Source organism: Mustela putorius, unplaced genomic scaffold, assembly GCF_011764305.1.
Source record: "Mustela putorius furo isolate JIRA1106 unplaced genomic scaffold, ASM1176430v1.1 tig00000874_pilon_pilon_pilon, whole genome shotgun sequence".
In the NCBI taxonomy this organism is placed as follows: Eukaryota; Metazoa; Chordata; class Mammalia; order Carnivora; family Mustelidae; genus Mustela; species Mustela putorius.
Window position 1 is genome coordinate 3,760,118 of NW_025421505.1, and position 23,298 is coordinate 3,783,415.

Below are 23,298 nucleotides of genomic sequence, written 5' to 3' on the forward strand. Positions count from 1 at the left end.
ACTAGGCACTAAAACATATCCTGGGTAACTCTGTCTCTTGGCTGCTACCTCTTGCTCTAAAGGCATACATTATTAATATTATTAAGAAACCAGTAATTACTACTATTATTAATAATAATTTAACAGTGTAATGAACAGAAGCCTACTACTGGTAGCTAGCAGGTCAAAGGATAAAGGTTGAGCATGCATTTTCTTTGGTCAGTAATTTGGTTCTAAAAAATAAAATTTATGTATATCAACTATACTTCAATAAAACAGTGGTCAATTTATTGACAAATAGAGTTTAAATATTACATTAAAAATAGGATTGACTATTAGAATTTGAATTTATGGGATCTATTGAAATATGACAAAATCTAGCATCCAGAGCCCATCAGTCCCACAAGAAATATGATAGAGTTGAATTGTCATTGTCTCCTCTGGATGGGACTTCACTCCTGCTCTTGACATTTGAGTTCACAGCCCCTCCTTTAACACTAGCATCATCTTGGTAGAGAGAGGCACTGAAGTCGCCCGATTGCCATTCCTAGAGCAGATCTGAATCTCAAATGGCCTTTTGGGTTTAACAGTTTCCCCCACCCTTTCCCCTCTCTTCCTGCTTGGTTGTTTCTTAAAAATGATGCCACAGGAAAATCTTTATGAGGAACCCAGCTGCACTGATGTGAACATGGAGTGTGAGGGAGAACGGGGTTACCATGCATTCTCAGGCTCCCACTTGGGCCAGTGGAGAAACAAAACAGAGCCATGGCATGGAGTCAAATCTTTGAGAAAATAACATGAACATTGATTGGGAAATGCTCCCGTAGCTTACTTTTTGAGAGGAATGCGCCCTTCTGGAGTGACTTGCAGCTTAAGCTTAGTATAGCTGTTGGAGAAGCAGAAAAACAAGTACTTAATCTTTAAAAAGCTGTCTATTAAAGAATAAAACACATTAAGAAAGGGCTCATGTGTATGTACCGTTTGCTGAATCTCAACAAACTGTTCAGGTCTCTGCAGCCTGCACCCAGATCAAGAAATAGAGCCTTCTCCCTTTAGCATTAATCCAGAAGCCCTTCTTGTGCCCCTTGACAGAGTCTGGCCCCCAGAGGGAACCATTATTCTGACTTCAAAGAACATAGATAAGCTTTTTGGTCAACTTTGCACTTTATATAAACAGAATCACATTCTTTTGTGTCTGGCTTCTTTCATTTACTATTATGTTTTTGAGATCCATTCTCATGTTTTGCTTATAGTGAAAATCATTCACTCTCAGTGCAAAGTATTTGATTGTGTCGTCATAGCTACTATGTTTATCTCTTCGACTACTTAGCGACATGTGGATAGAGAGACAGAGCAACAGAACTTGTGAACGCTGCTTATGGGTGTGTGGATTGGGATTACCACTTTAGGGAACTGCATATGACCCATCAATCCCACATCTATATGTATATGCAGAAATGCTTATGATGGTATTCATCAAAAGGCATGTTCTAGAATGTCCATAGCAGCCATTCATAAAGAGACACTTGTTGGAAAGGGACATTTGCAATCAATGATTAGCCAACTAGAGGTTTTACTAGCTATAACATGTTATGTTTCAGATAAGATGTCTTCTTTATCTCTGTGTCTCTTTCCACTAATACCATCTGGCACAAGAGATGTTCTAGAAACATCTGTTAGATGAAGGACGGCAAAATCAAAGTCGGTAAAAGGAAAGAAGAAAGGAAGGGATTTGGGGAAAGCATTAGAAGGGGCCTCAAGGTGACAAACTAAAGAGATGATCACATGAAAAAAACATTTAAGTGAAGACCTATGAAGTACCAACAGTAAGAGAAATTCACAGAAGAGTAAGAAAGAAATGTAGGCTGAAGTCTTAGGTCTAGATTGATGGGTATGTCTTATAGAAGAAGATGGAAAAGAAAAAGGTAATAAAATAGAGGACCACCTAGTAACATTTGCACTTGTGGTTTTGATCTCAAGGCTTCCCAACCTCCTGGCCATCCATAGCTTCCAAAGTGAACACAGCCAGTTTTCCTTGCTGCTCGTTTGGCAAAAATCATTATTTTCCCTCGTCAAATTATTTTTAGAAAGACTGTGTAATTCCAGAGTGATTGGGTAATCCTGCTTTGCTTCTCTTTCCTTCTCCTTTTCATTCTGTGCCTTCCCCCACATCTTTTTCTCTTTTCTTACTACCACTTTCTGTGGTGGTCTAAGGCAGGAATCAGGACATCAGCCTACTGATTAAGTAGGGAGGGAAGTTAGTATAGCATCTATCAGAGATCTAAGACTGGAGAGAAATGAGTACCGTATGTTCCTCTTTCCCTTTGTCAAGTCAATAGTTGATATGACACAGGCATATGTAGAAAGGAAGGGTTATTTGAAATTAATAATTTTTGGTTCTGAGCACAGCTGTCGGGATTTGGACGTGTCTCCTTATTGTGTGTCAAAGGCACTGACATTCAGGGGAACTCAGCCTAACACGGATGTGCAACTAGGAGGAAAAGAGTGATCTTTCTTGGAAGTTTTCCAATTCCAAACAGTGGAGGTATCAGTTCTCTAACAAATCCCAAAGGGAAGTTTATGTTTATCAATGTGCGAAGCCAGTGCAGTATAAACAAAAGACTCACAAAGGAGAAAGGAAACTGACTCAGAAGAAGCAACACCCTTAGTAATAAAATTAGAGCTACTTACGCTTTTTCCAGAAATGCGTCTCTTGACATATTTTGGGCCAGCAGGTTTGTTGCCAAACTGAAAACCTCATTTGTCCACTCCTGAAAGATGTAAATCACACTTGCATTAGTTTAAATACTCTCCAGTAATTAGACACATGTTTTTAGCTAGGCTACCAGGAAGGCAAATTAGTTCAATTTGTATGCCGAAGGTATTTTCTTTCCTTCTTTCTCTCCTTTCCTTCTTTCTTTCTTGTAAAAATGACATAATTAAATTCAAATCCCTGAGTTACTGCTCCTTTCTGAGGAAATGTTCTTTACACATAAACAGAGTCTGCTTTTTAAAAATCCCTATTGACAGGGAACTTGGCACACTGCCTTTTATTAACCAAGTACTTTTTGCTAGTTTCCTAGCATTATAAAAAGATAAAGAGTTATAAAAAGTTGAAAATATAGTCAAATATATTTTCAGTACACCTGTAGATGTAATCTTCCTACTTTACTACTCAAGCCAAAGCAGCTATAACAGGGAACCTTTAAATGTTAATTACAGTTCTAGAATTTCTTGAAACCAGTTGCAGTCACAACATCACAGTCTCCCTCCTCCTGGTTCTGTCAGTCCCTCACTACTCCCCTAATCTTAATCCCTACCTCACACCACTCACCAGTGATCTCACTTGGCTTCCAATAAAATGGAAAGCAGCAAATCCACACAAAGAATTGAAATTCCATTTTGAGCGATGGTTTTGAACACAAAATTAACATTCTGCCCACGCCCCCACCCCCAACTCTTTGAGACGACATGAGGGCAAAGAAACCATATGTTTTCGTAGTTCAACAGCTTTTCCATCTAATTGTATTATTTCTTCTGTTGTTTTGCTGGTCTTCTGTGTTTTGCCTCCTGATTTAAGGCATTGATAATATACCATCATGCATTATAGTAACATTTGAGGTAGGACTTGTAGAATAAAGTGCTGAAGGAGGGAAGAGGGAATTCTAAGCAAAGAAGACTATCTGGGAGAAAAACCAGAGGTAAGCACACATAGTAGGACCCAGAGGGAATGGGGAGGAGTCTAGTAGGAATTGGGAAAAGAGGGCAAGTTGCAATGAGAAAAGTAGACCTGGGGGCAGAGTACAGAGAGCTTTCAAGTCTGCTGAGTTATCTGGAGATAATTTAGCAAGAGATGAGATTTATTGAAGGCCCCTTTTCAGGATGGGTAATGAGGAGACCTGAGGCCAAATTGCGTGTTGGGGAGATTATCTGGTGGCCATGTGAAGAATGGAGTTGAGGCTGAGAAACCAAAAAGAAGAAACTCAGTTAGGAAGCTCTCCCAGTTTAGGAGAGAATTTAGGAGGCCTTAACCTCTATATTCTATGGGTGGAGGACTTGGAAGATGCGGCACAGAGTAATTGTGAGTGAAGCAAAATATTTAATCACCAAACTCTATGTATAAGAACAGAAGCATTGGAATAACTTTTTAACAGCTTTAAAATAAATTTATTCAAATTTGATCATTTTATTTTATTTTTTTGTAAGTAAAGCACTTTTTAAAAATGTTTTAAGATTTTTAATTATTTCTTTGATAGAGAGAGAGATCACAAGTAGGCAGAGGCAGGCAAAGAGAGAGGGGGGAAGCAGGCTCCCTGCTGAGCAGAGAGCCCGACAAGGGGCTCAATTCCAGGACCCTGAGATCATGACCTGGGCCGAAGGTAGAGGCTTAACCCACTTAGCCACCCAAGCACCTTTCAAATTTGATCATTTTAAATTAAGAGTAGTAACTACTAGTACTGGGTTTTACAATATGTTTCTGGCAAAATAGTTTTTGAGTTAAGGGTCAAACTTTAGACATTCCCACCTCCTTGGCAACTTTATGCATCAGTAAAAGCATCTGTAATTGAGGGCAATGTACCATTTTGTATGTTTATTGGGAGCCAATTCCACACCAGTAGAAGTGAAGCCATTGTGAAGAGTTGGAGAAATTTAAAGTGGGCCTGGCCTTTTAGGTTGAAAGGTAAGGTCTTTGTTATAGCCAGCTCAATAGAAATACCAATGTGAGCTACATATGTAATTTAAAAATTTCTAGTAGCCACATTAAAAGAGTAGAGGAAGGGGCGCCTGGGTGATCAGTTGGTTAAGCGGCTGCCTTCGGCTCAGGTCATGATCCCAGAGTCCTGGGATCAAGCCCTAAGTTGGGCTCTCTGCTCAGCAGGGAGCCTGCTTCCCCCTCTCTCTCTGGCTGCCTTTCTGCCTACTTATGGTCTCTCTCTATCTGTCAAATAAATAAATAAAATCCTAAAAAAAAGGTAGAAGAAAACAGGTGAAACTAATTTTAATATATATTTTATTTTAGCTAATATTTCATATGCATGACTAACATGTAATCAACATAAAATTGAGATATTTTATATTCTTTTATGTGCTTACTCTTTGAAGTGAGGTATGGAGTTTACATTTACAGCCCATCTTAGTTTGCACTGGCAACCTTCTAATTACTCAGTTAGCCACAGGTAGCTGGTGGCTGTGGCTATAACATTTGGTCATTGCAGGTCTGCTAGATCCTTAGCTCTTTTTATGGATCCTTATATAAAGCCAGCTGAAGGACAGCATCATCACCACATTTACCACACAGCCAGTTAGCTCATTCAACAAGTCAAGTGTAATTTACTTTCATCACATTCTCAGAATGTGAGCATCTAAATTTCCAAGTGTGGAATTCCTAGAATTCACTGGCTTTCTGGAGCCTTTCGAGATGTTCTAAAGATGTAACCCAGGGATTATGCCAAGGATTCAGGGACTAATGCAGTGACCAAGGCAACTTTAGAAATCACCCAACTCTTGGTTGGGTGCTGGTCTCAGTCTATATCCACTGAGCTAAAACAGCATGCGTCTTACTTTGGTTTCCTCGAAAGCAGACCCTGAGACAGGGATTTATGAGGAATGGGTTTATTATGACAGTTTTCTGGCAACTTTATAGGGGATTGATCAGGACTGGAAAGGGAAAAGTGTAGAAGGGTTGAAGGAAGAAGGAAGAAGGTAGATAGTAACTTTGGCTTTCTCCATCCTGATATAGACCACAATTCACAGTTGAGTTTTTTTTTTTTTTTTTTTTTTGGTCAGAGAGAGTGAGCACAGGCAGACAGAATGGCAGGCAGAGGCAGAGGGAGAAGCAGGCTTCCTGATGAGCAAGGAGCCCGATGCGGGACTCGATCCCAGGACGCTGGGATCATGACCTGAGCTGAAGGCAGCCGCTTAACCAACTGAGCCACCCAGGCGTCCCCACAGTTGAGTTTTTGATGAAGAACAAGGGAGCTGGAGTGTCGCAATGCCCATGCCTGTTAGTCTTGGTTAAGGGCTGCTGGAGAGGGTGGAAATCCCCAGGCACTTCTTGGTTTCCTTGACAGTAGGCAAAGGGGATTTCAGATTCAGAGGGAGCAGCCAACAAAGAGACAAGGGTCCTGGCTGTTGGAAGTGAAAACATTGTGAGTGAAAGTGGAAAAGGACTGGAAGGAACATGGACAGAGTGCTCTGGAGTTAGCTATAGCAAGATAACATATCTGAGGAGTTTTGGGTACCAGAGATAGCTACATTGTGCAACCAAAGGCTTGGGGGAATGGATTCCCATACGTTCAAGAACAGTGTTTCTGAAATTTTCATGTACACATAAACTGCTGGGGGCAGGAGAGGTAGAGGGTCTTGCTGAAATGCAGATGCTGATTTGGAAGCATGCACAGAGAATGTGCATCCCAAGCGAAGTCAGCTGAACCATACTAGGAGCAGCAAGGCTTACAGTAGACTTGTAGCAATGATGGAAAGTTGAGTAGACATGAAGGACTTTAAGCTCCACACCAGATCTTGGGACTCAGAATCCACATATTTTTCAAGAAACCTTTGTATTTTTTATGCATATTAACATTTGTTTGCACATTCTGCTGGGTAGGTAACAGCATTTTGAGTAGTAAGGACTCAGTTTGGGACTAGGACTAGTTAGGACTCAGTTTAGGAAACATTATTCTAATCTTTGTCTGCTTGCTCCCCAACCAAATAAAGAGATTGTTTTGGTTATTTGAGAATAACCAAAAGGCTCTCATAGCTGCATTAAGAACAAAATGGCTAAAACTTGTGGCCTGAGCTGCTTAAAGCAGTCTTAGCTCACCCTGAGATTATGGGATTTTTTGCTGCAGGACAGATGGAGCCCACTCTGGCAGGGTTCTCATATATCCAATGCTGGACCTTGGTGAGTTTGGCACTGGAAGGATAGCTTCTTATTTCGATCCGGAGGGCTGGTTTTTCTATATTGATAGACAAGATTCTGAAGATTGCCACGAAGCGTGGCTCCGCTTCTACTATTTCAACCCTGAAGTTTCTTAAGTGACATTTTCTGTCTTATAATCACTCTTTTCTCAAAGCGCACAACAGAGATCTGAATGAGAGAAACAGAGCTGAAAGTAAAAACAACAACAACAACAACAACAAAGCAACAGAGCTGAAGGTCAACTTCCATGAAATTTCATCTGGAGTTGAAGTGGGCATGTTTGTGCCTTTATCTCTGCAGAACTGTCTGCAATTCCCTCACCGCATGGGTGAGGGCGCTCTTACTGAGATGCCCGGACTGACGCCATTATAGATAGCAAGTTTTCCTACCAGGTTGCAAACTTACTTTATTTCTAAATCCATTTCAGTTTCTTCATTCTTGGCAAAGGATTCATGTGTTTGCTTAATACTGCCAACAATTGTTTCACAATTGTCAATTACTCTCAGAGGTATTGTCTGAGTGTTTACTCTGAACTGACCCAAGTCCTTTGCATCTGATCACTTCGTTAGCTCTTACAATTCTCAAGGAGGCAGGTACAGTTATTAGCCTCATTTTACTGAGGAGGATTCCAAGTTTCAAAGCACTTCTAAGATTTATTTATATTCTCAGAGCAGATAAAAGTCACAACTTTGGATTAAATCATTAGTTTCTTGGGCTCCAAACCCTGTGCTCTCAGATACTGTGCACTCTGTCACTTTGTTCTAGAAAGTTTTAGGGTGGCTGATACAGTTCAACAAGATAAAAAAGATAAGTAATTCCACTTAACTGTATTCTGTATAAAACATGGACTCAACACTTACCAGGGGCTATTCACTTTTGTGGGCATTTGGCAAATAATTAACTCATTGAATCCTCACAACTACTCTCTGAGACAAATTCTATTATTACCACCCCATTTGTGTAAATGAGAAAGCTGAGGCACAGAGGCATTCACTAACTGGCATAAGGTCATGCAGTTCATTATAGGTACACCTGAGATTTGAACCCAGGACATTTGCTGCTGGAATTTATATACCTTACAGTTGTACTAATCAAACTATAGAGTTTATGAAGTAAACACCTTAACAACATGCTACAAGGATGGCATTAGAGGAGATAAAATGGAGAAGAAGTGAGGTCAGTTACAAAATGCAGGGCTAAAGTCTTTGAACTTTGATAGAGGAAGGTCACAGTTTCTACTTGCACTTGCTTTAACTAAAGTAAAGAGAGCTCAGTCACAACATGCTCAACCCTTGCTCTAGATCCAAATGCCAGTCATGCAGCAGTTCAGCCATGAGGACTAGTTTTGAGAACAGAGAGAAATTTCCGCCATTGGCATTCACACCTCTTAATTTCTTGGCTTAACTTGTCATTGCAAGGGATATACAAAGACAGTCTTCTGGAAGAAATAGAATTCTTGCAGACATTCCTCCTTCCCGTTGTTCTGATTTATGTTACCTTTAATATTTTAATGTCTTTATCTTTCTTTTCTTTCAATATTACACATTTCTCTTACGCAAAGAAGTACAGAGAATAGTGTAAATAAAACAGATCAAAATGTAATAAACGTTCACAACATGCCATATTTACTTTAGGACGTTTTAAAAAACATATCCTTAGGATGTTGCAGTGCAGATTAATTCTATGAAGTGTGTAGAATGCTTCTCCTTGGTCCCATTGTTCTCCCTTTCTCCAGGAGCAGGTTCTGTCTTGCAAGGTAGATATCAACACCAAATCTATTTTCATGTGGTATAGATCATGGTTCAGCAAACTAAGGCCTGAGGGTTGAATCCAGCTTATCATCTGTTTTTATAAATAAAGTTTTATTGAGATACAGCAATGTTTGTTCATTTACATATTGTCTGTGGCTGGTTTCAGGCTATACTGGCAGAGTTGAGAGCCATTATTGAGAGCTCTCTTTTTGCAAGAGAGCCAAAAGGGCAAAATATTTACTATCTGGCTGTTTACAGAAAACAGTTTGCTGGGTCCCTGGTTTGGATAGATGCCTGTATATTTAAAATAGTACATAAATCATATCATACTGTATGCATCTTTGGCCAATAACTATTTGCAACCAATATTATGCCTTTCAATGTATCCTTGCTTCTATGTGTGGGTCTAGTTAATTAATTTAAACTATTATGCTATTCCACTATAGGAATGTATAATTTATTAATGCATTATTTTAGAGATTAACATTTATGGTTTCTTCCTTCAGAAAGCCTAGCTTGCATAAACCTATTTCCTGATGCCTTGAGATTTTCTAAGGTGAATATCATGAATTCTTAGAATCCGTGTATCTTTATCAAATGCTAATACTTGCTCACCAAAGTGGGAAGGACACTAAGATCCCAGTGGCAGTGTGGGAGAGCTTGCATTTTACCATATTCTCAAAAACACTTGCCATTATCAGACTTTTAGAAAATGTTGACAAATCTGATGGATGGATGCACTGTAGGATCTTGCAGAGGTCTTAGTAGGCATCCCTGACTTAACCAGGTTAGTTGAGCATCATTTTATATACGATGGGGCTGTTCCACTTTTTCTTTCTGCAAATTTCTCATTAACATTCTTAATACACTTCACCTTTAGGGTATTTGTGCTTATTGTCTTTGAAAAGGGGAGAGTTATTGTTCGAGGTTTGAGCTCAAACACGGGACAGTGGTCAGTATCGTTCCTACCAAGAGAAGCCACACGTGATTGCATGTTGTAAATGGCGCCCAGGACATCATGGCATGCCAGGCATCCAGCCAGATCGTGGCTGTGACCTGATATCAAGCATCTGGAGTCACAGAGAAAAGGCAGACTGTGGCCTCTGCCCCCTAAAACATGACTTCATGCAGTGAGATCTTTGGGAAAGAAAAATATTCTGAAAGGAATACTGAATATCTATAGAAATCATGAGTTCCATGGTTACCCTAATAAAGTAAATGGATTGACAAATGATAATAATCTCAAAGCTGGTATTTCCACTGTGCCTGATCTGGAAGTCTCAATTTCTCAATCTATTGTATTATTTTTCAAAAGATTTCTGGAATAAATAATAATTTATACAAGACACATTAATATTTGTGGGACATATAAAGGTCCTAACGATCTCAAATAGCTCTCTGTTTATTTTTTGTTTTTTGGCAGACCCCGACTGCCTTCAGTGATAACAGTGTCATTCCCATCATCTCTGCTCATAAGCAGGTAACGGTTTGGGATTTGAGTAAGAAGGAACACTGTGCTTCTCATTCAGAATTGCATTGCCTGGCTGAGCATATTTCTCTCACCTACTGGCATGCATCAGAATTCATCTCATTGAGCATTTGTCTTAATGGTACAGTAAAGAGTCTTTTCAGGGTGAAAAATGGTCTATGAGTTATAAAGACTTTCATTAAAAGCTGAAAGGACTGTCGGAGAAGTCACCACATTTAGGATATTACACAGAGCATTTAGAATTTCGGTAAAATTTCTGGTACAGTGTCTGCTTTGGGTAGCAGTGAGGGTCTTATATTTTATAGTCAAAATGTTCATCTTCTACTCAGAGAAAAAAGGCTGTCACAAAACAAAAATCAGAAAGCATATTAAGACCCAGTATTATCACTACCAGGACACTAGAAAATTATATCACACAAATGATGTAATATCAAGTAAAGGTTAACAATTATTTCCAAAAGCTCATGTGATTCAAATGCCTTTTCCGCTACAGTTGACAAAAGCACAACTCAAATTAGCCTGAGAAATAGGAGAATTTCTCGGGGACCCTGGAGATTTCCTGTAATTGAAGGAAAAATTAAGCAAACTGCAGGGGGAAAATAAAAAAAGATATAATAGAAGACATCAGGAACCTGGAGCCTAAATGCCAAGGGAATTGGCTTTATTGCTTTTCCATTGCTCTCTCCTGTATGGAGGAATTCTTTTTTCTACTGACCAGCTTCATTCCCATGGTCATCAACTGTACCCCAAAAGTTGTTACACATGGCCCCTCCCACCACCAGAGTTAGTTTGATGACCTTACTTCCAGTATGAAAAATCCTGGCAAAGGTCTCTGATTGGTCTACCTCCAAGACAGTCTAGTCAGGTAAGAACCTTGCAGTATCCAGGAGACCAAATCATTGGAACTGGAGAAGCAGTGAGTGGAGGGATGGAAGGAAATAAAAACACTACATATATTCATTCACAGGAGTACCTGCTCTTTTAGCAGATGGAAGAAAAAGGAAGTGTGTGGGTCATATCTTGGTGGGATCTCTTAGTTCTGCATCCCATTCTTTTTATACAATGGGCAATAAATCCACACTTTTGACTTAAGTTGACTTCACGAATGAATGAATGTGTCAATGAAACAGAATTATATCCATGCTTTCCAATGAATGTCTTATGAACTTGAGTTTTATGTCTTCCTCATTGTTATAAGTGTTGGATCACTCTTCTTGGCTACAGGGTTTTGGATAATCACTTTATGCATTTCTTATTGCAGTTGGAACTCTGCTGGAACAGGCTGTAAGAACACAGAGTACTGTGCACAACATTGGGTTGAGGAAGCTTTCCAATTAGGAAAGTACAGAAGCTTTAGGGTTAGGGCTTAGGGCATCTACGTGGGCTTCACAGACATGCTTTATACTTCAGGCTATCTTCTGAAAGACTGTTGTCCCATGATCTTTTTCCTGTAAGTGAAGCATTGCTGTAGTACATGGTCCCCTGATGACATAAGGAAGAGTTCACATGCTTGAAAGTACAATTTGCAAGACATGGAAGTTCAAGGATCCACATTTGGCAAGGTAACAGGTGTAGGATAGCCCGAGTCTCCTTCCAACTCCTCTTGACCTTGCCCTGGCTCCGTGGGAAAAATGTAGCATGGTGAAATCAAGTTAAAATGAATATTAACAGAGTTCTTCAAAGGGAAAAAAATAAAGCCTCTGAAAAGAGCAGCATCTGCAGCGCAGTGTGGAAGAAAATAGGAAGATGTTTGCTCTGGCTAAGTTCTCAAGATGAGAGGTTTTCAGCTCTACCATTGTGAATCTCAGATGTGTTTGGAGCCCCCGCTGAGGGACACTCTCCTCCCCTTCCAGCTAGTTGATTGAGTCATCGCTCATTTGTACAGCTGAGAAAATGTTGATCAAGTGCCCTTATATGAAACCCCTGAAGCTTCCTTTCCATGGGTTTCACGTCAACCCGCCATATTCTTGAAATGGTTCTTTCCAAAAGCCTCTTGTCACTTTTGTGAAAACACTTGCTATTATGTCTTCTAAGCCTAGCAGCGTCAGTGCTAATGAGTACTTTGGTTTGAATCTGCTGGATTGCTGCATACTATAGACAGTAAGTGTATGTAAGCAGGGGCTGTAATTATAATCGATAGCATTGTTTATTGTTGAAAAAGTAATTCTGCTTGAGCGGATTAAGTGAACAAAAATTTAAAGAAAAAAAATTCAGCTAATTTCTTTGGAAAGATGTGTATCAGGTGGAATGAAAGGAGCAATCATAATTTCTTGGGAGTAAAGTGATGCTGTTCATCTATTAAATGAAATCTGACAAAATTAAAACTGCATTCCCTGAAATGTGATTAGTAAACTACACACAGGTACTTCCTCATTAAGTTATAACTTAACCTATGGAATTCTGCCACAATATAATTTTCTCATTTGGAAGTCAATTTGTTTTAAATGCTGTAATTATATCCCCCATCTTTATTTTAGATTGTTTTACAAGCTGGATTCTTTCCATTTAGATGCCGGGGTATTTGGTCCTTGGTAAGGACTCTATCCTGTTAGCCTTTCCTCCACTGGGAAAATTACTCTTTCCCTTTGGCTCCATTTGCTTCCTTCTTGATGATTTTCTCACTGCCTGTGGAAGGGTGGACCTTGAATATAACTTGTGTTTCTCTTCTAATTTAAAATTAAAATACTATCATTAGTTTATGTAATGGTTCTTACTCACCCCCATATTATTGACACTTTTGCTTGTTTATTTAAAAATAAACTTTATTGGATTTCAGACCCCACTGTGCTACTCTGTAGCTGTGGGACCCACTGCTCAGTGTGGGGGCCACTGCTCAGTACCACCTAATACCCATTTTCTCCTTCTCTCCTCACTGAAACCTGACATTATTCAGGACAGCAATATACAATAATTGGAAAATCTGCATTTTCCAACATCTCTAGCGGCTAGGGTGGAAATGTGACAAAAGAAGAACTAGATGGTAGCAGACATCTGAGAGGGACTTCTCTATATCAGGCACCTGATATAGAGGCTTCGTTCTTTTTGCTGCTGGGACCACACCTGTGATGGCTGGAGCTGCAGGGACCTCTTGATCTATGAGGAAATGGCCATGGCAACTACAGGGTCTCCGCCTTGCTATCCTTGAGTCACTGAATGATGCCAAAAACTCTTTAGGTTTTCTACTGCATGGGGGTATTGGGGGAGGGTGGGGAAGCAGAAGCAAACAAGATGCAAACAAGTAAAAAATCCTTAATTTATCTAAGCTTAGGTTTGATTTCTTTTTTTTTGTTACTCAGTATCAATGAAACCACTGTCTTCTAGAATAGTCTTGGGCAAGTTTTTTACCTGTCCAAGATTCATTTGCCTTATAAAAAGGAGGAAATCATAGGATTTACTTAACAGGCTGTTGTGAGAATTAAGGGAGAGAGTTCGTATTAAATGTTTAGATCAGTGACAGCCACAACACACACTTAGTAAATGGTATCTATCTAAAAATTTATTATTTACCAAAGAAACACATACATAGATTAAAAAAAAAAAAAAAAAAAGTCCAGAGGGGCTATAAAGAAAAAGCAAGGATTGCTTGTGATACTTTTTCCTTTTTCTACTTCTGGACAACTATTCTCAGCATTTCTATTCTTAAATTCCTGGGGGTTAATTCCCTATTTCTAAATAATCTGTTTGTATTGCTTTCTCTTGATTGGCCAATTTTAAAACTTAACTATCAATATCCAGCTCTGATCTCCTATCCCATCTCCCAACTGCCCTTTCTCTTTTCCCCTGACAGAACTGGTCTTTCTTCCCAGACACCCAGACAACCTCAAGCAACAAAATTTAAGCCATTTCTTAATCCACTAATTAAAGATGGTATTACTTAACTTCTCTGTGAGAGGACATTTACCTGCCAATCCTTTTACCTCCAACTCCTGTTAGCTTAGGTTTACTTTCAAAATGATCGAAGTTGAAATGTTTTCTCCTTGTCCAGGATCCATAATTGACTTCAATTAGGATGAGGGAACAGAAGGCTTGCTGAGGCAAAAGCAAAAGCTGACATCCTGCAACCTTCCCCCACCCCGACTCCTGGGTGGGACTTTTGTGACATTTTTTAGGACTCTCCCAATTAACTTAATGTTAATACCTTGCTAGGAGGAAAATCCTTGCAGGGGCCAGGCCTCAAGGCCTCCAGTATCTTGTAGGTCCTCTTTAGCATATGAAAGTTCTATTGAAATCTCCCTTTTCCTTACTTCCCCCACCCCCATGGTACAGAACCTTCCACCCCTCACAACCCTGGGGCAGCAGCTCTTCCTGCCCATAGGTCCTGTCCATGCTTTAATAAACCACCATTTTGCACCAACACTGTCTCAAGAATTCTTTCTTGGTCATCGGCTCTGGACTCCACCCCACTGAATCTCACCTATATTCTAAACTTCATCAATTATGTGCATATAAATGGATTCTAAAGGTCTGAAACTGATAAAAATTGACATGATTACAAAATTGCAAATATACTTTAATTCCTCGCCATTCTTTCCACGTCCATGTTCTGCTCCCTAATCTGCTGGGCTGGTAGTCGTCAAGTCTGGGGCCTCTCTCCACTGATTCCGATCGGCTCAGTGACCTTGTTGGCTGCGGTACTCTATGGAACCTACACACTGTTCCATCATGTCCTCTCCTCATTTTCTTCTGCAAACTTATTGAAATATGTCATTCGTTGTGCCCTATCTCCTTCTCTTTGTCATTACATATTTATGTACTTTTACCATCATTCATTTTCATAGTATCTCAAGGAAGATAGCAAGTCACATCTGTGGTTATTCTACTGCTTTGGACTTACACTATTTTAAACCTTATGTCCAAAACCAAATTTCTGATTTTCCCTCCTTACTTGGTTCTCCATCTCAATAAATGCAATACCAGCAAAACCGACATCACCCTTAGCTCCCTCTTTCTCTTGCGCCGTGTGTCCAATCCATCAGTATGGTTTTATGCATTTTTTTGGCTTTACACTCAAAGTATATCCAGAACCCAGCCATTTCTCACTATCTCCACCCCAAGCACTCTCCTCTCCCTGTTTCTGCTTCCGCATCCCTACTATGGCTTTTCAACAGAGCAGCCAGGTCAATCCTGTTAAAATATATTACAATTAATAGATTAATACCATATAATATTAATATAATTAATAGCAAATTAATTGACAAAGTATTTAATTTTTAATTATTAATTATTTTAATTTTTTTTTCATTCTCAGGGGCAGCATGTTCATTGGGAGCCTTGGATGTACTAGGAGCATAAAAATGACAACTGATATTAAGGCAGTAGAGGACACAGATCAACCTGCCACTCTCAGAGGATCCCAGGTATTTCTCCCCAGTAATTAAACAAGGAAGCCCAATGTTTTTAAAGCTCTTCTTCCTTCCAAAAATATTAGAATTTTTGTTTTAATTTTTTAAAAAATTTATTTCAGAGAGAGAGAGAGAATGCATGTGCCTAAGCAGGGGGAGGGCAGGCAGAGGGAGAAGCACACTCCCCTCTGAGCAGGGAACCCAATGCGGGACTCAATCCCAGGACCCTGGGATCACGACCTGAGCTGAAGGAAGACTCTTAACTGGCAGAGTCAAGTGTCCCTGTTTGTTTGTTTTAATCTGCCTGCCTGCTTCAAGACCATCCACAAAGACAGACAATTAGGGCTTACTCAGCTGCAAGCCTCAGAAGGCAGGGAGGTGTAGGAACGAGGGGGCAGCAGCTCATTTCTGTGTTTTGGGGTGTTTGGAAGAAAAGGGGGGGCACTGCTCTTAAGCAGTTTTCTGGCTTTCCTTTCTGGGGAGAAGTGGGTTAGCACTGAAGGCAGCCCATAGTCTGATAGCACATGCATTTCTGTGCCGAAGGGTATATATTTTCCCTTCAGTTTGGCATTCATTCCTCTATGTGGATCCCTTAAACACTGCCTGACTCTTGCTTAAGGAATGCAGAAAAGACACCCAGAAGACTGAGGGTGGGGCGCTTTCCTCCACAGTCACCAGAAGAGCGGCTGCTGGTTCTTATCTGGGTGTAAGGAGGAGATTAATGTCCAAGTTGTCTTTTCCCTCCTCTTTGTATTATGAATGCCTCTCTCTTGACTTTTGAACTTTTAAACTTTCGTACGGACATTCCATATGGGTGACATTTTCTCAATTTGAAAGTTTAAGATGCGCCTCTTTCATCTGCTCCACACTCATCCAAAATACAAATGCAGAATCTGGAACGGATCTCAGCTGCCAACAAAGGACATCCACGGCCACAAAATTCCAAGACCAACAGTACAGTGTACTGACTCGGTGAGAGCCTGGCCCTTATTTAGGGTCAGGAGGGGGAGTATCTTAGGATGACCTAGGCACGTTTTGCGGATATGAGGAGGACAGGAATAGAAGTGAATGAAGATACATAAAACACAATAATCCATTTGTAAATGGCAATCTTTTTGGCATATATATTCTGCCCCCGAGGAGGTCCTGCATAATTTTCCATTTTGCTCCAAAATACACTGCTAAAAACAATATAAGGTACCTTTTATTCTTCTTAATCATTTTTGTTTTAAGAAAATCAGACCTATACCCATGGCTCACCATGTTTTGGTCCTAGTTAAAGGGATAAATTACATTTTTTGTACAAAATACATTAGTGTCTGAAAATTCTTATCTCAATGTATATGTACACACACACACAAATATATATATATATACCTCGTGTCGCTTGGGGTAAGTTTTAAAAACAGTTTTTAAGTTTTAAAAACTGTTAATTTGGAGGAATGTCTAAGAGAATTCCCAGTTTTTGATGATTCAAGTTCTAGATCAGGAACAGCAAGATAGTGGTGGCTGCGGCAGTTCCTTTCCCTGGTTTCTCTTTCCCTTCTCTTTTCCAATTTTATTTTGTAGACATGATATCTTTTTTCTTAAAAAAAAAAAAAAAAAAAGCCCTCCCCCCAGCACCTTCTCTCATTCTCTTCACCTGAAAGGCCTCAACTATTTGACTGTTCAAAGCCATCTCAGTAACTGGTGGGTAGGGGAGGGTGATAGGGACCATGACTCCATGAGCAGGAACAAGGTTGAGTTTGGGAAAGATGAACAGGATGGGAGCCATTGTAGTTACTGCCTTCCCTTTCTGCTACTGAAAAACTTGGCAAACCCTAGAGAGAGATCTGTTCTGGGAAGAGAGGTCTTGGAGCCCTCTCCAAGGGGTTTCAATTTCTTCACTTCGAAAAAAAGAGATCGGAATACATGATTCCAAGTCCCCATGGCTTGAAAGTTTTTTTTTTTTTTTTCCTTAAGATTTTATTTATTTATTTGACAGAGAGAAATCACAAGTAGACGGAGAGGCAGGCAGAGAGAGAGAGAGGGAAGCAGGCTCCCCGCTGAGGAGAGAGCCCGATGCGGGACTCGATCCCAGGACCCTGAGATCATGACCAGAGCTGAAGGCAGCAGCTTAACCCACTGAGCCACCCAGGTGCCCCGGCTTGAAAGTTTTTATGATCTATCATCAAAGTTGTTTTCAAGGGCTCCAAATCTTCTCCCCTTTCTCTCTTCCTCTTTCTTTTCTTTTTTTCCTCAAATACTCATGTACTGAGCAAGTACTATATACACTAAGCTAGATCCTGGGAACACAGAAATGATGAAGCTATTGTTTCTGACTTTAAGAAGCTCTGAAATTAAAGGTAGGGTGTCAGATACAAAATTACAGTGTGATAAATGACACAGAAAATATGCATGGGGTTCTCCAAAGAGCGGAAAAGGAAACTCCATTATTCATGCATGGAAATCATGGGAGGGAGGGAGAGATGGATGAGTTGTATTTAAGCTGAGTCCCTAAGGAGGCTTGGAAGTTCTCCTGGTGGACAAAATGGAAAAGTGATATACAATACAATATACAATTCTGAAGGTACCAAAATTAAAATTGTAAAGGCAGAAAGAATCACAGGTAGTTAGGAGCTATGGGAGCAGACTGGTATGAGGGGTCCAAGCGGTGCGTTGTCAGCACCTGAGAGCAAGGGCTATGTTTGTATGGTCACTAACCAATCCCCAGTGTCCCCTGAGGTGGTCACTACCACATACGAAGCCTTCAGTGAATCTATGTTCACTAAATGAATGAGTGAAATACACAGAAAACTTCATTTTTTAGGTAATAAGCAATGAAGAAGATTTCAAGCATGATCAGGTTTGAGTGTTTTTTTCCTTCTTTCTTTCTTTTTTAGAATTTCAATTTATTTATTTTTTTAAGATGATTTTTATACAGATGGTCCTATATAGTTGAAGAGCAAAGGGAGACTTCTAAGAAAGTAGGTAGAAGGTGCCTATAAGTGAGACTTGTCAAGAATTTGAGCAACATAAGCAGGGGGAAAAGGGATAAGGAAAGAGAGGTGAGAGCTAGTTGGGAAATTCAGAGAGCCTTCAAGTATTTGAATGGTGAGCAAACAAGCATGGAAAAATTCCAAGGAATCCCAGGCCATACCCTCAAAATGAGCTATGTTTTCTATGACATTCATAGCTACAGACACGGCAGAGGTTCCCTGAAAAAATCTAAAATGAGAGTCATTCAAGGCTGATGTTCATTTTATAGAGCATATCTTTGGAAAGCTCATTATTTTATGATGTCAAAATGTAATAAATTAACATACAGACATCCATTATTAAACATTATTTTTGCAAGTGTGAATTTACTGTTTAAAATACCAATTGGCTCAAACAGTTTGGTAAAGGGCCATTATCTATCAAAGTTGAACATATGAAGATCTATGATCAGCAACACTTATCTCACAGAAAGGCATATGTTTACAGCAACACTATCTATAATAGTCTTGAAGTGGAAATTGCCTGATTGTTCATCAACCATAAAAGAGATATATAAATTATGGTATACTCTTTAGCAAAGAGAATGAAATAAACTGTAACCACATGTAAAAATAAAGAAGGGTTTCCTAAATATAATGTTGAATACTACTACTAATAATGTTGTTGGGCCAGAAAGAAAACCTGTTTCCTGATTCTATTTACAGAAATTATAAAAACAGATAAAACGAATCTATAGATGTGGACGTCAAAATAGGTGGGTGTTAGGGGCGCCTGGGTGGCCCAATCCATGAAATGTCTGCCTTTGGCTCAGGTCATGATCTCAGGGTCCTGGGATCCAGTCCCATGTAGGGCTCCCTGCTCAGCAGGGTGTCTGCTTCTCCCTCTCTTTCTCCCCTCTCCCATTCATACACACACACACACACACACACACACACACACATTCTCTCTCTCTCTAATAAAAGAAAAATTAGGGGTGTGTTAGTAGGGTAGGCTCTGGAGTATTGGTGATGTCCTGTTTCTTGATCTGGGTTTTATTTACATGGGTGGGTTGTCTTCTCAAATATCTAACAAATTGTATAGTCAAAATTGGTGCTTTTCAATAAAAAATTAAAAAAAAATCTCACCAAATTCCTGTTAAATTTCATGCTTTCCTATTTATAAATGCTTCAGAGAATTTAGTGTGTAAAGAATTAAGGATGGAAAGCAATGGCATCTGGCAAACCTTGTGCCGAGAAATGAAGGCAAAATCTCCCCTGCACAACTCTGACAACGCGCATCTCATTCTTAACCCACTGGATCTTTGCTGTTTCAGTTCAGTGCACCTTAACATGCTGAAGCAACACCTGGGTTGAAATCTGCCAAAGTAGGCAGTGGTTCAACAATACGCCCACCTACGGGGCCGATCAGAGTATCAAACTCCTTAGGACTGAATATTAGAGCCTGAGATCGCCAATCCTTTTTCTTAGGGTGATGAGGTATGCCGCTAAGATACGGCCTTGAACAAAGATTGGAGATAGGAGTTGGGGAGTTTGAGGGAGGGCATGAGCTTCCAGGGACCCAGCCATGGAAAAGAAGAATCTAGAGGGAAGATATGCTGCGTTTGCCTCCTGGGAATCCTCTTTGCTAACTCGAGACAGATTTCCTTCCTTGCTGAGATTCTCTCAGTGAAGACTGATCTCCCAATAGTTGCACACTGAACCCCTGAGATCTAAAAGTGAACCCCAACACATGGCAATCCCGTGAACCTCAGCCCCGTCTCAGAGCAATCTGCTTTATGGCGTGACTGCAATGCTGTTCAGACTGCGTGACTACAGCAGGTGGTGTGCACTATAAGGAGTCTCTTTCTGAGTAGCGCCGCACCTCAAAGAAAAGCAGAATATTCAAAAGACGCTCTAGTGTTGGGCAGGTAGAAGACAATTGTTTTTTTCTTCAAGCTTCTTGACCAATGGAAGAATTTGCATTGATCTCATAAATTGGCTGATATGCTCAAAACATTATTTTGGAGGTTGATGTGAATGATCTGTCTTTCACAGTCCCTGTTAATCTTATAGCCAGATCTTCAAAGAAATGCACCAAGTAGTGCAGAGAAAGGCTTGAAGGTTCACATCACCTTTACGCTCAGCTGCTGACTTCTGTGTCCTTTGTCATGGAGAAAGTAAAGGCGAACAGAAAATGTCTTCAGCTTTCTCCACCCCATGTACCACATGTACCCCTTATTAGCATCTCTATCAATATGTTCCACTCTTTCTTCTCTTGTTGATGGACTGTTCTTGCTTTTGTCTGAGATTAGCCCTTCTATCTCTGAACTAGGACTAGGTCAACACACTTTTTAAATAAAGGACCTGACAGTGAATAACTATTCATCTCTGTCTAGAGAAAGCAGCAATAGACACAATGTGTTCCCATAACAGTATAAAAACAGGTGGTAGACCAGAAGTGGCCCCCAGGCTGTAGTTTACTGAGCTCTGCACTAGATCCTACTGCTTCTCCTACTCAAAGACTTGCTCTAGCAACTCTTCTTTCCTGCAGTAACACATTGTTTCCCTCTATGGGACCATTCCTATTAGCATACATGTATACTGTTGCTTCTCACATCTTAAAAACCATTTCTGGACATTGCTTCCCATTTCTCTTTCTTATCAAAACTTCCCAAAAAAAAAAGCATTTTTTTTTTTTTTGGCTTCTTTTTTTCTCCCTTGTCAACATTCCCCAGAGCCCATTCCAATAGGCTTTGATGCCACCACTCCACTGAAGCTACTCTGATCAAAGTCACTAGCGACCTCTATGTCACTCAATACAAGGGTCCATTCTTGGTCTTCATCTTGAGCAGCATTTGACCCTACTGTTGATCACTTTATTCTCCCTAAAATGTTCCCTTCACCCGCCTTCCAATGACACACACTTCCTCAATGCCTCCTCCTCACTGGCCTCCTTTTCTGATTCTTTCTTATCTCAATCTCTTTATGTTGGCGTATCGATGACTCAGGACTTGGACATCTTCTCTATCTGCAGTCACTTCCTGGCTGATCTCATCCAGCCTCATTAACTATTATCTATGACCTGATGACTTCCAAATTAATGTATTATATTTGGCACTCATCTCCAGGCTCGTATATCCAACTCAACATATCCAGTTGGGTGTCTAATAATGATCTCAATCTGAACATAATCAAAACTGAACCCTTAACTGTATACCCACAAATGTGCTCTACTTAAAATTTCCCCTATGATGTAAGTGATATTTCCATCCTGACTGTCTCTTGGGCCAAAACTCTAACTTCATCCTTGATTCTTCTTTTTTTCTTGCATGCAACATATGATTCATAAATCTCTGCTCTTGATTCATCCTCCCTCCCTCTCTCTCTCTCTCTCCATATAATACACACACACACACACACACACACACATACAGAGACTCCTTCTCATTTCCTATGCAGCCCCACCTTGGTCCAAGTTACTAACAACTCACTTCAAATATTTTGGTAGTTTCACTGGTCTCCCAGCTTCCATAATATTGCCTCTCCCCAGGCAGTCCATTATTGACTAAAGGGTTAAGTCAGTGCTTAAAACCCTCGGTGGCTTCCATCTTCCTCACAATAAGAGCCAAAGTCCTTCGGAAGCCCATATCACAACACAGGGAATCAACTTCTGCTGCCTTGGCTAGTTTCCATCGTTGATAACTTTGCTACAAGTCATGTAGCCATGAGTAGAGAATTATTGGAAGTTAATGGTAGAAAAGTGAAAGGAAGGATGGTGTTATTCACCTCCTCCCCAGAGCTCCCAGGAGAAATTAGGGCATCCCATGGAGATGGACTGAAGTTCAGGAGTTCCGGGGGATAGTGCATGTGTCCATGGGTCCCTAGGGGAGCAGAGGATGCCTGGAGAAGTATGTGACTCAGAAGGCAAAGGTGAAATCAGCTGTTTTCTTGGCACATTAAAGGGAGTGCCCCTTTAGGAAGCAAAGAAAGAAAATTCTTTAGGTATAGAGTGGTTGGAAAGCCAAGTTCCATAACAAAAAGTATGATTATTGTATAATTGCAAGAGATACCATATTTTTAGTCCAACTACAGAAAGAAAAATTGAAAGACAGTGTTCTCCTCTATCAAACTTTTAAAAAGTCACTTGTCTTAAAGAATAAATAAAAAGTTCAAATTTAAGTGATTTATGTAAGAAAGGAAGCATGCAAATCTGGCATAATATATTTAGGAAAATTCAAGTTCTAGATCTGATTGATTTTTTAAATTGATCCAACGGATTTCACAGAAATCTATGATATTGCTGTAATGGAACAACTTCCTTCAGATTTTTCACCTTCTCTGTATACCCCATAAAGAAATAACCCCCTTCTCCCACGCCTTGTGCCCTCTCCTCCTGCTTTATTCTTCCACACAGATCTCCATCTGACCTACAATATATTTCCTTCATAGTGGTGATTTATCTGTTTATTTCTCCCAGGATGCTGGCTCTCAGCATTCTAGAATGCTGAATCCCTAACACTGGAACTGTGGCTGGCATAGAGAAGGCAACTAACAAATATGTGTTGAATGAATAAATGAGCCAGAATCCCTTTGTAAATAATTTCTTCTGGAGACATTCGAGTTTCAAAGCAGCTCAGGTTTCTGTCAGGCATTCTACATAATGAGAGAGGCTGTCTCCTTTGGTGTTGGCACTACACAAAGCATCATGTACATTGGCCCCAGAGATTAAATAAAAGGTGTGATGTTATAAGACAATACTGACAATTAAAAGGAAGAAAAGTAAGTTTTCAGAGTAAAATGGTGTTTGCAAATCTTAACCTTCTGGCTGAGCAGTTTCAGTTGGGGAAAAAAATACCCT

The 23,298-nt window shown here is 40.0% G+C and overlaps 1 protein-coding gene across 3 annotated transcripts in view; it reads right to left on the reverse strand.

The window, feature by feature from the left end:
* PLCB1 (phospholipase C beta 1) overlaps positions 1-23,298 on the reverse strand; it is a 676,011-nt gene that overhangs the window by 215,026 nt on the left and 437,687 nt on the right. For all 3 annotated transcript variants that reach the window (XM_045086010.1, XM_045086011.1, XM_045086012.1), the window contains exons 5-6: positions 2,671-2,750; positions 812-865 (exon numbers count right to left, since the gene is read on the reverse strand). In XM_045086010.1, coding sequence (XP_044941945.1) covers positions 812-865; positions 2,671-2,750 — 134 coding nt within the window. The remainder of the gene's footprint in view (positions 1-811; positions 866-2,670; positions 2,751-23,298) is intronic.